Genomic DNA, 15,000 nt, shown 5'->3' on the forward strand with positions numbered 1-15,000 from the left:
AGGATAGGTTGGCTGAGGCTATCTCTGGTCGTTTCTCAGCTTTCGGGGGCCTGATAGACCCTGTTTTTCTGTGGGATACCTTCAAGCATGAAACGCCCAAGAATCGATTGGTGAATGCCCAAGAGGAAGACAGAATTTCATCTCGCAGGAGACACTGGAAGCCACAGATGCTTGTCGCACAGTTCGACTGTCAGGGGATCGTGACTTGCATCGTTCTCTGGTGCGCAGGACTAGGTCACTGCTAAGAAGGGACAAGAAACAGTTTATCAGGAATCTTGCAGAGGAGCTTGAAAGCGATTTCCTAGTAAACAACCTTCATCCTACCTACAAAGCCCTGTAAAAGTTAAACTCAAAGCCCTCCTCACAGACGACTGCAGTCAGCTTAGCAAGTGGCCAGATAATCTCAGATCTTGATGGGGTGCGGGTGCATTGGGCTGAGTATTTTAAGCAGTTATACCGGGTTGATCCACCAACAATCAACTTGGATGCGGGCAGTGTCGAGATCCCGTTGCATTAGCGAGGATCCATCCTCCCTGAATGAAGTCAGAAGGGTGGAGATCTCCAAGCTGAAGAGTGGTAAAGCAGCAGGTGTCTGCTGCATCCCAGCTGAACTGCTAAAGGCTGATGGAGAACCTGTGGCAAGGGGTTTGCATGCTGTCCTGTCTGCCATCTGGAAGACTGGTACCATTCCCCTGACCTGCTGAGGGGTGTGGTCATTCCTCTCTGAAAGGGGAAAGGAGATCGGTAGGACTGCAGCAATCACCGAAGTATTACAGTGCTCAGTATAGCGGGAAAAGTTCTTGCTCCCATCCTTCTGAGATGTATCAGAGACCACCTGCTGAGGCACCAAGGCCAGAGCAATATGGATTCATTCCTGGTAAGTCCACAATAGACTGTATCCTGGTGCTTCGAGTCATTGCATGGGTTGCTTGCAGCCTACATCGACCTCAAGAAGGCGTTTGATACAGTGCATCACGAATCACTCTGGGAGATCTTGAGACTGAGGAGAATTCCAACAAGGATTATTGGATTAATAGTAAGTCTGTATACTAGTACTGAAAGTGACGTAAAGTGTGGTGGGAGCCTGCCGAGCTTCTTCCCTGTTAGTTCAGGAGTGAGGCAAGGCTGTGTTCTTGCACCAACACTTTTGAACACTTGCATGGACTGGATACTGGGTAGAGCTACTGTCCAAAGTCACTGTGGAGCAACTCTGGGCAATATCAAGATTACAAACCTTGACTTTACTGATGATGTTGCTGTTCTTTCCGAGTCTCTGGAAACCCTAGTGGCGGCTCTTGATGCATTTAGCAATGAAGTGAAGCCCTTGGGGCTAGAGGTCTCTTGAACCAAGACCAAGATCCAGGATTTTGGTGGCCTGCTAAGAGATCCTGTTCAATCAGTAGGTACGTGCAGTGAGAACATTGAGGTCACAGAGAGCTTTATATACCTCGGTAGTGCAGTTCATGACTCTGGGCTGTCAGTCAGGAAGTCAGAGATGGATTGGCCTGATAGCAGGGGTCATGAAACCTCTCAACAAGAGTATTTGGAGATGCCGGTACTTGTGCAAAAGGACCAAGCTACTTGTCCTCAAGGCCCTGTTTTACTATACGGTAGTGAAACCTGGACGCTATCGTGTGCTTTGGGGTCTTGTCTTTGTGCCAGACCATGTGGTACAGTTGGCGGGATCATGTGTCCTACCAATGGTTGCACCGTGAGACTGGTACAGGACCGGTTACTTGCACAATCCGCGAGCGCCAACTCAGGCTATACAGCCACCTGGCTCGTTTCCCACAGGATGATCCTGCCCACCAGGTTGTCTCTGTTCGGGACAACCCTGGGTGGAGGAGGCCTGTGGGGCGACTTAGGAAGCCATGGCTTGGCAGATCGATCAAACCTGTCGTAAAGAGATAAAGATGGGCCGGGCCCCTGCCTGGTGGCTTGCCATGAGGGTCCCTCGTAGGTGGAAACGAAGGGTGGATGCAGCTATGCGCCCCCGCCAGCGCTAGCTCCCCAATGATGATGATGATAGATATGTCAGGAAGATGGTAGAATAAGGAATATCTGACGACCTAGAAAGTATTAAACAGAGTATACTAGATTTTGCCAATGCAGACATTTGATTTTAGAAAGCAGGTGAAATGACTAAGTATAATAAAAAAAAAGCAGAGTTCGTAGAAGTAACTACAAAACTGGTAAAAAATAGATTAACAAGACATATAAATGATTCAAGACATTTACTAATAATCTCACCAACGTTATTATGTTACTACCACTAATGCCATGAGAGAAGGTTGTCGATTCATCCATTTGTTTGATGTTTTCCTATGTTGTATCCTAATTGCAGTGTTGACCATGCAGTATTTAGTATTGCAAATCTCAGACCTCATCTGCCATCTCTGGTGACAGTAATAACCTCAATATTAAAAATAACTGGATTTGACGAATCTGTGGGCAGTCTGACCACCCTTTAAGGATGCCTAATACCAGTAAGGAATATATAGATCCATATTGAAAATTTCTGCACTGTACCTCTGCGCAAATATGCTTTCCATAGACGTTTTCTAACATGAGGCTATACTGAAAATTACGATTTACATAAACCAAAATTATACATCAACATATGTTCATCTGTAAAATAATTATATTAGTTGCTCCGTTCCGGTATGGAGATAGGTAGAGACTAGAAACAAGGGCAGGAAAACAGAAGCGCATGCAAACACGACGCAAATGTAGATTACGACATAAATGACTCAGAGAAGGGCGACAAAGAAGGAACAGAGCGTAACATAGTTTGTGCGTGGTATATTCAATGGTGACAGTGGCTCTCTGTAACGAGTGAGATACTGTGGCTCGGGTATCAGTGCATAGCCATAAAGATATCTTTGAAACTCTGATCCAAGGTAAATAAAAGGATTTAATTGGGAATATTATGAATTACTATGCCAGTCTCCTGAGAAAATAACTCAATTATTTTATCATTAGCTGTTAGATTTTCCTTATAAGATACCACTGAGCAATATCTGGAATCAAAATTATATCTATTTCCTAGAGCTGGCGCATCACCCTTATAGTAATTGGTAGTCAGTAACTAACGATATGTATATATATATATATATATATATATATATATATATATATATATATATATATATATATATATATATATATATTTTGTGTGTGTGTGTGTGTGTGTGTGTGTGTGTGTGTGTGTGTGTTGTGTGTGTGTGTGTGTGTGTGTGTGTGTGTGTGTGTGTGTGTGTGTGTGTGTGTTGGTGTGTGTTGTGTGTGTGTGTGTGTGTGTGTGTGGTGTGTGTGTGTGTGTGTGTGTGTGTGTGGCCACAATATATATTATATATATATATATATATATATATATAATATATATATATATATATATAATATACCACCACAACTACACACACACCACACACACACACAACACACACCATACACACACACACACACACACACACACACACACACACACCACACACACACACATATATATATATATATATATATATATATATATATATATATATATATATATATATATATATACATACCTGTCCTCCATGTCATTCAACAAATCCATGTTGAAACAGTTAAGCAGGCAACATTCCTGACTGACTCAAGGATGGTACCAGTCTTCCTTCTTTCATTTTCGGCAAGAGAACTGCATGCAAACTTGCGATGTTTCGCACTACCCAATTCTTAATTTAATAAAATCAACAGATAAGATATTCTGCCCTTTCTTGGCTACTATCACCCATCTCTTGCTGGTGTTTCCCGGTTAAGGAGAGGAACCATGATGACACCGTCTGCTCCCGCCCTTTTCAAACTGCCAGCATGTTTCTCAATGACTCCATTCCCCCCAGCCACACCCGCTTACAAAAATACACTAATGAGAGTAAAGATAATATAAACATTACCTAGGGTTCAGTTTTCAAAGAAGAAAAAAACAAATATTTATTTATCCTCCCTCAGTATCACATTAGTGAGAATAAAAACAATACAAATATTACCCAGGGTTCGGTTATCAGATAAGTTGAATAAAAAAAAAGGTAGCTTAAGAAATATATAATTTATCCTTTCTTCTCCTATAGAGTTTCAAACTATATCAGTCTATACTCCCTGATATGATTTATCCTCCCCCATTTCCCCCAAAAGCTAAAAGAACGTCTTCCTCGTTCGCCTAAGATTCAAAGTCTCGCGTGGATTCATTCATAACAAAGCTTCCCTCAGCGCCTTCAGTCGTGTTGCAAGGTGTGTTGATAAAGGGTTTTTTTTAAAGGTAAATGGCAAGTGCAACAGTAGGTACTTGTTTGGTTATTGTCTCTTTTTTTGCTTTTGTTTGAAAGCTATAAGAATATTAGTATTGGTTGCTGATATGTATTTTTATTTTGTAGTTCCACTAGTTGTGGGATACCGATTTTTTGTGTGTTTTATTAGAGATATTTTACGAATGCTTAATGGTTTTTGATATATGTTACCGAGAGTGACGCACCTCCAGAGACGAAGTCCTAAAACCAGGGTTACACGCGAACCAAAAATCCAAGACAAAGCTTTGCAATCCTCTTTTTATTCTCTAGACGGGGGGGGGGGGGGGGAAGCCCCCACTATCCCTCCTTTATTAGCACTTAATGCCAACTTACAGAAAATGTGACATTAAGAACTCTGGCTGTGTGAGGGTGTTTTGGACTTGGTCTCTGAGCGGTGATATGCAGCGGTTTATTTTCGTCATTTTTTAGTAAATATGAGGTCACTGCAGCTGTACCTTTGTTGTTTAATACTCTATTTCTTATGCTCTAAAAGATGTCATTTCCCTCTATTTTCCAGCCTCGTTCTCAGTAACATTAACCAATGGCAATAAATAGGATGTCTTGCGGGGAAAACCTTCGGGTTAGAAAGGGTTTTTTGTTCATTTGGTGAACTTTGTGATTGTTTGTGCACTTAGGTAGGGGTTCGTTCATTCATTTGTTTAAAACTTTTACCAATAGTTTAATTATTGTCTTTATGCAATTTCTTCAGCATAGGACCTTATCCTCAGAATGAGTGCTAGGACCTCTGCTTCTTTGGTACTTAGACAAAGGGTAACAAATGTCTGTCTGTCGTATTCAGCAAAATATAGTTCAGACTTATTAGACAGCAGATCATAAAGATGTTCTACAGATGGTAGAGATTTGCTGTCATTTTGCTAGAGTGACAGGCACAGAGGCCACAACATGTGCTTGTGTCACTGTGGTCATATCTTTGTTAGGCAATTATGGGCATTACCATCAAGTTCTGTAGATAGTGTTCTATAGTTGATATTGACATATTTTGTGCTTGTCTCTCTGATCCTCATTTTAATGTTCACCATTTTTACTCTTGGTTATATTTTATACAAGATAACATATTGTCTGGTTGGAAGGGCCAGGATAGTAACCTTTTGGACCTGGATGATGCAGCCTTTATGTCATGAAAAAAATCTGGGTGAGTAGTGGATGATGGAGATGTATTATGAAAAATCTGGCAAAGGGCCAGGGTGGTGGGAAGATGTCACCATGAGGTATTGTTGCTGAGTAGCAAGTGGCAGGAACATCTTGTCATGAGTGCACAAAGTTCTTAGAGTAAGATTAGACTCATTTTGGAAGGGGCTCATTCATTATTTCTGTTAAATGAGATTGCCATGGATGAGGCATGCCTGGAAAAACCTGGGTCTAGGGAGGACACTATTTCCTGTTCCTGCTCACTATGCACAGAGTGTGTTATAGAAAACTGGATGATTGAAAGAATGATAAAAATGACTCAAATATCACAATTTTATATACTGGTACTGTTTTTGCAGACTACCTGGAGAGATAATATGGAGTCTACTTAACAAAAACATTGTTAAAATTTTGAGACAGCATAACAAATGGCAAATATAGACTGTGGAAAAGGAAAAAACACTTAAAATATTTTTGAATAATATCATTGCAAAGAGAGGCACAAGTGCTGCTGTGGGCCAGGCCTACATGCTTACAAGCCACTTACCAAGCCACTAATGCCTGGATTTTGGTCCATGTGAGGGCCACCAGGCAACTGGTTCCACAGGGTTATGAATCAGCATATATATTTTTCCATGCATTTGAGATTATTCTAGGTATTTTATTGTAAATAACATTATTATTATTATTATTATTATTATTATTATTATTATTATTATTATTATTATTATTATTATATTACATTGCCATTTGATAAATTAATTCAGAAAATAATTTGTAAGCAGAAACTTTGACTGTCAAGATTGAACTAAAAATGCACATCTTGGTCTAGTGTGAGAGTCAAAGCTACAGAAGGATTAAATGGTTTCTACTGAAGGGAGAAATTTGTTTCCTGTAGCTGATCAGTTTTATTTGAGTTATTTTAATCATGAGCTTTTTTATTAAAAGAAAGGGAAGATAAAAATGTGATAGAAAGCAGTATCATATGAATTACTTTTTTTTGTTTAGTTGAATATTCTGTTAATGACTTGTATGCAAGTATTGTCATCTTTTCTTTCATGACTTTGACAGTTCAGGTTTTAAGTATGAGTTTTTCATTTGTCATGATAGGAATTCCTTTTCCTTGTGCTGATTAGCAGAATGTGTTTATGTATTTACCCCTCATTTTATGTTATGTACACAGGAAAAAAAAAAAAAAAAAAAAAAAAAAAAAAAACAGGACATGGGTATTCTATCAAAAAAGCGGTTTAATTTTTTCATTTGCGATTTCTATATAAAGGCTATTCCTTCAGTTTTTACAAAAGTAAATTAATATGTATTGTTTAGATATTGTTATATGAGAAAGAATTACTATATATTAATATAATGGTGCCTGAAAAATGTAGTATCCATAGTAGTTTTGTTTTTTGAACTGTGTTTACACAGATGGTAGCACTAATACTTAGTTACCACAAAGTTTGCCATATTACAGCATTCCTCAAATTTTCAGATTTTTTTTCTCTTGCACTGTTATGGTTGTTATGATTATTGACACTCATTATTGTTATATTATTAACAATACTACTACTAATAAAAATATTCTATATTAAAGAAAAGGTAGACAGATGAGTCCAGGTACACAAAATTATTGACTTCTTGATGACTAAGCATTTCTGGTGCCATGTATGTGTAAATGAAATTGATTGGCTAATATTACAGAGGACTTGTCATATAAATTCATACCCTTCCAGTGTCAACAAGTCAGTGCAGCTCATTGTTCAGTGTATTGATGTTTAAGAAAATTATATTTATAGATTATCTTATATATTTCTTCATATTGTTCTTTTTTCTATTTTACCTACAGGTGGCAGCATTTCAATTCAGTCAACACAATGATCAGGAGGACAAAACCTCGTGGAAATGAAGAGAGCAAGGAAACAAAAAAGGCTCCAGTTCTTAAGTTTTCAGACACGCAGCTGATTGCATCTGGTGCGGCCAGCCATCGAAACGTATTTAGTGCTCTTGCAGACACTTCTGTTGAAATGATTGATGTTGATATTGGGGGGGATCATAGTGGCGAGGTATGTATTTGTAGTTTTCTTTCAAGTTTTATTGTTTAAATGAACTATTCCCCCCCCCCCCCTTTTTTTTCATTAAAGCTGCAGTTGGAGATAATGTAGCCTAATTATGTTCTCTTACACACTGATTTAGGTTTTGTTTCTTGTATCTTTAGGAAGAGAATTATTCCTTTTTATCTCATATATCAAGGGTCAAGAACAAGGAGGGCCAGTGTCTTAAAAATCCCTTTTGAGAAAAAGTACAGTTGAAAGTTTGCCCTCTTTATTAACTCACACCCGACTATGATGTGTGGGCTTCACGTTATGGCTGACTTGGTCGGGGCTCTGGGTGACGTGTTATTCACATCGTAGCAGACACTGAGCAACGGGTCATTCATGTCAATTACAATGATGCATGAATTACATTGTATGATGTTCTTTTAAGGAACTTTCTTGCACAAGATTCGATGAATTTGTTGTTTTGAAATAACATAGGCTGTGCATTTGGCATTATTTGAAATTATTAGATTATCGTCTTTAACTAGTCATTGATTGAATGTATATTTATGTATATATTTTGTGTTTATATATGTGTTTGGTGTTTTATGATAACAATAAGAAATTTTACTATATATTTTTTTTCTCATTTTCTTTTTAAATAGGATGTTGAAATGGAAGAGCCCAACAATAGCCAAAATGAGAAATCCTCTCATGAAAACCCAGTTTTTCGAGAATTAGCCGTCATCAACGGAAAGATTAATCGCATGAGCAATGACGAACTGAAACGTAAGTGTGTATAGCAATACTTGAATATATGGATCATTAATATTTCCACTTTCTGTCTCTTCCTAATTAATATCTAGCTTCTATTTTTGTGCCATATTGATTATCCTCAAAATTAAAATAGCTAATGGCTCTTGTTACCATCACTACCCAGTTTAGTAAATGTATTTATCTGTTTACAAGAATAAACTGTGTATTTACTGTGTGTATTGATATTTTATATGATAGATGACAGTCTAAGTTAACTCAGAAATTATGTGGAAAAGGTTGTAGTTCAGTCCAAAGAAACCATTATTTGTAATTTTATTGAAAAGTATAGTGTTATTATAGTTTCTTAATGTTTTAGTCCTATGAGCATAAAACAAAATTGTGACCCTTTTTCCATGTAGCTTTGATTGTTTTCCTCATTTTGCTTCTTTCTGTTTCAATAAGTCCAATAATATCACTTTCAGAGAAACTCCGTTCCCTCAGACTTGACCAGAGAGGAAACAGAGAGGTCCGAAAGAACAGGCTAAAGTCTTATTACAGAACAGAGAAGTTGGAGGAGGCGTACAAGAAAGACCCTCAAATTGAGCTGTACAAATACTTTGACTATTACCTAGTCATCGATTTTGAAGCCACATGTGATGCAGGAAATTCACAGACTTATAGGTGAGAAACCAGAAAGTTGTTGTTGTGTATATATATGTATGTATGTATATGTGTATATATATATATATATATATATATATATATATATATATATATATATATATATATATATATATATATATATATATTAAAATTCTTTTTCTTCGTCTTTGTCTTTGTCTGCGTCTTCGTCTTCGTCTTTGTCTTCGTCTTCGTCTTTGTCTTTGTCTTCTTCTTCTTCTTAATGTGTTAGACATGTGTTTATTTATTTAATACTCAGAGTCTGCCATGTCAGAAGACATTACTGTAAGCACATTATATGTTATGTAATTTATAATTCTGAGAAAAAACTGGCTGGATAACAGAGAGGCTTTCTGTTAGTCCACATGCATTGTCTCAGTCCTGGTCTCATGTGTCTGTTGGTGTTTGGCTGGATTGCTCAACTTGCACACTTCCCTGCCCATTGCAATGCTTTTCCCATGCCTTCTGTCTCTTCTATAACTAGTCTAAACTTTGTAGCTGTTTGTCCAGATCATCATAAAAGAAACATGCTCTACTTTGCAAGATCAATTTCTCCATGCTCTGAACACTAGAAGTTACCAAAAAGAATCTCCCATTTTCCTTATCATGAAAAATGGATTAATGCCATAAATATTTGATATAGATAGTGGGTCATGTGGGACAGTTAGTTTAGCATTGCTCATCATGGTTTGGACCTGGAGTTTTTATTATATCAATGCATTGTTGTATTCCATCTTTCATAGATATATAAATACATCTGAATTAAGATTTGAATTTCTGAATCAGTTCCACCAATGCCCATAGATGATGTGTGTAAAATCTCACCCTCTTTACTCTAGTATTAATAAATAGGTAATGTCTGGAGCTAGGAAGATTCTAGTTGCACATTCCTTTTCCTGGGTTGTGTGGTACAGTTAGTTTAGTGCTGCTCAGTCTGGTTCAGAACTGGATTAGCAGAGATTCAAATCCTGATCAGGAGGGTTTGTTATTATTCTCATTATAATGACAGATCAACACAAACTTGCACATTATATTGTTGTGTACCATTAAATAGAGTATAGGACTGATGAGAGGGATGTTATTCTTGATTTTTCTGTGCCTTGTGTCACTATTCTGTACTTTGTCATTCTTCTGCTGAGCATCAGTTTAGTATTTCATCATCGTGTGAAAATCATTGTCTGATTTGTAAAAATCCCTCTCCAGTGAAAACCTTTTATGTGAAGGTTTCATTGATATTCAACCACTCTCTACATTTCAATTTTCTTTCAATCCTCTTTCTCTTCCACAGACATGAGATCATAGAATTTCCTGCAATGCTTGTAGATACCAGCAAGAGCAAAATAATTGCAGAGTTCCACTCATATGTTCGGCCAGTCATCAACCCAAAACTTACTGAATTTTGCACATGCCTAACTGGAATAACACAAGTAAGTTAACTAAAATTATATTTTTAATTTAATTTGTTTTAAAAGAATACTTGAATTTGTTGTTTTATAAGATTGTAGATTGTTTCTTCAGTATGAGTTATAATTCTGCTGCAAAGAAATTTATGTGCTGTGATATTTTAGCAGTGGCAGATGTAATGTAGTAAGGGCAAGACTATAGCAGATAAAATAATAAGTGCTGAGAAATACCAGTTTCACAGATAAAAAGAGTATTGTTTCATAGTATTTACTCCACCCTTATCAAGTACTGGTGTTTTGAAGGGTGCTGCACAATTTCTTTGACAGCAGATTTAGCTTGCCTATTGTGATCATGGCCTTGGGCAATTTATGCTCCGCTTAGTTCAATGTACAACCTGCAGCTTCAGGTATGCCCTAGGAGCAATTATTAATGCATGATGGATGTCAATGTTGCATTACAGTCAAGATGCTTGCTTTTTGGGACAGTTGGACAAGTTAGATGTAGAAGATATATGAAAGAGCATTTAGTAAGGGTTCACACAATTAGTATACATATAGTACTGGATCTTGCACACAGTAGCAGAGATGCTGCAGTCCCTGGATTCTGCATTCTAAATGGAATAGCCACTGGAGTGACCTATTTGTTGACCTAATTGTTGGAAAAGCATTGCAGGAACTCATATGCAATACTTGTTACCTTAATCCAGAAGTTGTGATGTTGTTTTCAAATAATTATGCCACCAAATATAAACTTTGATATTTTCATATAGTGTGGGGAAAGTTGTGACCTGACCTCTAGTAACCTCATGAACCAGTATGGGGTGTCACAAAATGGTATTGATGTGAATCTTCCCATTGTCTTATTTTAGCAAATCACAAGGCTATTTGTTTAGTAATGTGAGTCCCATGCATATCTAGGATTCTATTTTTAACTGGGAATTTTGAACCACCCTAACACAGTCTATTGATCTGATTCAGATGTGGCACATCCGGGTACTTTTTGTAATTCACTTTGCATGAAAAAATTGTATTTCTGAAACAAACAGATAAAATTCTACATTAGGATGCTTGAAAACATCACACTCAATTCCAAGTATCCTGTGGGAAAATTGGTACAATATACCCAGTCCTCCTTTGAGTGTGCCTAATTGAAAGCACATCCTTTATTAATATGTATGAGAGTGATTACCTTCAAGCCTTCATAAAAAGAAAAATACAACAAGTAATTAAAGAACAGGAATGTCTGAATTGTTTTCATAGCAGTAAAACCAGAAATTTGTTTTGTGAAATTATAGTTCCCAATAACACTTCTTTTATCAATTGTTAAACAATCCTGGACTTCTCTATAATGATGCTTACAATTAATTTATTCCATGTTAAATCAATGTTTACCTTTGACAGGAACTTGTGAATTATGCACCAGAGTTCCCTGAAGTCCTAAAGAAGTTTGAAGAGTGGTTGAAAGAGCACAACCTGCTGCAAAAGTCTGGCAGATTTGCAGTGGTGACTGATGGACCCTGGGACATGGGGAGGTTTATGTATCTTCAGTGCAAGGTGATTTTGCAATTAGGAGAACTACAGTCATCTTCATATCTGCAGAGAAGCCATAGCTCAGAGGGGATCATTTACAGTGTTTGTGTAGCTATTTACCAAAGTCTGGTCACAGTCAGTGATCAGACCTGTTTGTCTGTATGGCAATGTTAGAAATTTAGGCTTAAATATTCTTTAATTTTAAGTTGAATGTAATAATACAGATGTTTAATATCTTTGTTTTCTGGCAAATATAAATGATATAGAAACATGAGGAAGAAACATATAGCAAACTAGGCAGTAAAATATGATTTGCAAAACCAAGATTTACATAGCATTATTATATAATTGATGAAACTTTAACACATCATTGCCATGATGGTATGTAAATACATCCCATGTCCACCGATTTTTGTTTGTTAATTTTGTTTACATATTGATGTTTCCACAGGAGTTTAGTCACTAAGGAGTCGCTTATTCACCTGTTTACTCTTTCCCTTGATTTTTTGAAAGAATCATTCTTAAATTTTGTTCCTATCAGCTTGATTAGCCAGAGATGCCATGCCGACTGTGAGTTTACTTTATTAATTATGGCTCTACAAGTACTTAATCACAAAGGAGGCAGTTACTAGTATGACCTATTTCACCTGTTTACCCATTTCCTTGATTTTTGGAAATATTTTTTTTTTTTCTATATTGCTAATTTTAATGTTAATAAAATTATAATATTTCTAATAATAATAGTAAAAGTAGTAATAATTAAATGATGATAATGACAAAAATAACAATAACAGCCCCGATATTGATAGCTTTGGTAAAAAACAAATTTTCCTGAAATCTCAAGGAAAGGTGAAATCAGGTGAGGTCATGAGGTCTACTAATTGACTCCTTGATGGCTGAGTACTTGTCAAGCCTTCTGTGTGTAGAGCATTTACAAAACAAAACTACAGTGAATATTACCTTTTCCAAGTGGCATGGGCTTAATATCATTAGAAAAAAATCCTGAAAATTCAAGGAATGGGGAAATCAGGTGAGTTTACTTAGGGCCATCTCTTAGACTCATTGGTGACGGGCACTTGTGGAGTATTCTGTACGTAAATAAAATTCTCGCACACGCACATGCACGCGCGTGAGCACACACACACACACACACACACACACACACACACACACACACACACAACACAACACAACACAACACAACACAACACAACACAACACAACACAACACAACACAACACAAAACACAACACAACACAACACAACACAACACAACACACACACAACACACAACACACAACACACAACACACAACACACACACACAACACACACACACACAATGCTCATGAGAACAGTTACATAATGATATGGGCTATGTCAAACTTACTGTTCATTGTGCTATATGTTTTTCATTGTCTTTTTTATTTTATAAGTATAACAAAAAAAAAAAAAAAAAAAAAAAAAAAAAAAAAAAGAACGTACTTGAAAACCACATTATGAACTGCAGGTCTGATTGTAGACATTGAACACTATATATTACCCAGTTAGCTTTTTTGTTATACAACTTCTTTACAGATATGAAAGAAGGCAATTTTACTCGTCTTCCAGTAAACTTTATATATTGTTTTTTTTTTTTAAGTACTGCAATGAAAAATATGTATTCCTGGGTTGATATTTGGAAATGTTCTGGATACTTGTAATGGCATTTGAATATGTAAAGTAATGTGACTTCTGTTAGATACTATCTTGATTTATTTCATTTTTCATTTATTTCATTTTTATTTCTTCCACAGATATCTAATCTGCCATTTCCTAAATGGTGTCGACAGTGGATCAATATCAGGAAAACCTATAGCAATTTTTATAACTCCAAAAGAGTAAGGGTAAAGTACTTGCCTTAGCAAATAATGGTTATTTATTTGCATATATTGTATATATATTAAATATTGTATATGATATTAATACATAGACATGGACAAATATCAGATTGTTTATCACTGAATATTTTATGAAGAGTTAACCTTATTGATCACATTCTTCTTTTCTTTTTATGCTTTTCTCATGTTAATAATTGCAGATATGCCTAAAAGACATGTTAAGTACATTGGGAATGAGATTTGAAGGCAAACCTCACTGTGGCCGTGATGATGCATATAATATTGCTCGTATTGCTATGCGACTTTTGAGAGATGGGGCTAACATGAGACTGAATGAAGAAATTTCTACAAGTGAAAGATACAGTGATATACCAGGGTAAGAAAGGTTTTGAGTATATATATCTTGTATAATGTAACTGGTAATTACATTTAACCCATTCACAATGCGCCACTCAGAGTGTAACACCCACATTTCTTGGTAGGATATATAACAGCAAATACCTGCTGCTGGGCACCCATGTGGGAGACACACTGTGGGCAACTCAGTCCAAGTGTAAGATCCAATTTTATGCCCCTTGCCTCGGTTCAATCTTATTCTGAGATTTGTTAAAATTCTAACAGGAATTCATATAAAGTATTTTAATGAATTTCCTTAAATCTTGAAACAATTTATGGGAATTTATATGAATGATCAAGAATTAATATGTTAATTTTTGTGTGGTTTTATAAGAGAATTCAAAAGTTGCAATATAACAGTTATTTGAATTTGCCTTTTGGCAAAAATCTTAAAATCAGTTCTGGATTGAAATTTTGTAATGATTTTGCTAAACATATCTATTTATATATCTATATCTATATCTATATCTATATCTCTCTCTCTCTCTCTCTCTCTCTCTCTCTCTCTCTCTCTCTCTCTCTCTCTCTCTCTCTCTCTCCTCTCTCTCTCTCTCTATATATATATATATATATATATATATATATATATATATATATATATATATATATATATATATATAAAATGTATGAAGCAAATGAATTTTTGTAATAATTTTTTTTTCCATTGTTACAGCCCTCCACAGTCAATTGTCATATTAATTATTAATGAACATTCTCAATACATTTGAACAAGGTTGACTTGGATGTTGATTTAGAAAGCTTACCTATTCAGTTGTATTATGTACTCTTAATTTTACATTTTCACATCCATGACACCATCATGCGTGATAAAGAAAGAAAGAAAGAAAAAA

General features: G+C 36.1%; 1 protein-coding gene across 3 annotated transcripts in view; it reads left to right on the plus strand.

Annotated features, from left to right (window-relative positions):
• The first annotated feature begins 4,150 nt into the window (after positions 1-4,150).
• Positions 4,151-15,000, plus strand: part of LOC119599314 (3'-5' exoribonuclease 1-like) — an 11,669-nt gene continuing 819 nt past the window's right edge. Inside the window, exons 1-8 of one of the 3 annotated variants that reach the window (XM_037949096.1) lie at positions 4,151-4,266; positions 7,315-7,531; positions 8,170-8,293; positions 8,743-8,941; positions 10,230-10,368; positions 11,746-11,898; positions 13,670-13,759; positions 13,954-14,129. In XM_037949096.1, coding sequence (XP_037805024.1) covers positions 7,343-7,531; positions 8,170-8,293; positions 8,743-8,941; positions 10,230-10,368; positions 11,746-11,898; positions 13,670-13,759; positions 13,954-14,129 — 1,070 coding nt within the window. In that variant the 5' untranslated portion in view covers positions 4,151-4,266; positions 7,315-7,342. Of the gene's footprint in view, positions 4,295-7,314; positions 7,532-8,169; positions 8,294-8,742; positions 8,942-10,229; positions 10,369-11,745; positions 11,899-13,669; positions 13,760-13,953; positions 14,130-15,000 lie in introns of all 3 variants that reach the window. The other 2 variants (XM_037949241.1, XM_037949168.1) reach the window with 2 other exon arrangements.

The sequence above is a fragment of the Penaeus monodon genome, chromosome 1 (assembly GCF_015228065.2).
Source record: "Penaeus monodon isolate SGIC_2016 chromosome 1, NSTDA_Pmon_1, whole genome shotgun sequence".
In the NCBI taxonomy this organism is placed as follows: domain Eukaryota; kingdom Metazoa; phylum Arthropoda; class Malacostraca; order Decapoda; family Penaeidae; genus Penaeus; species Penaeus monodon.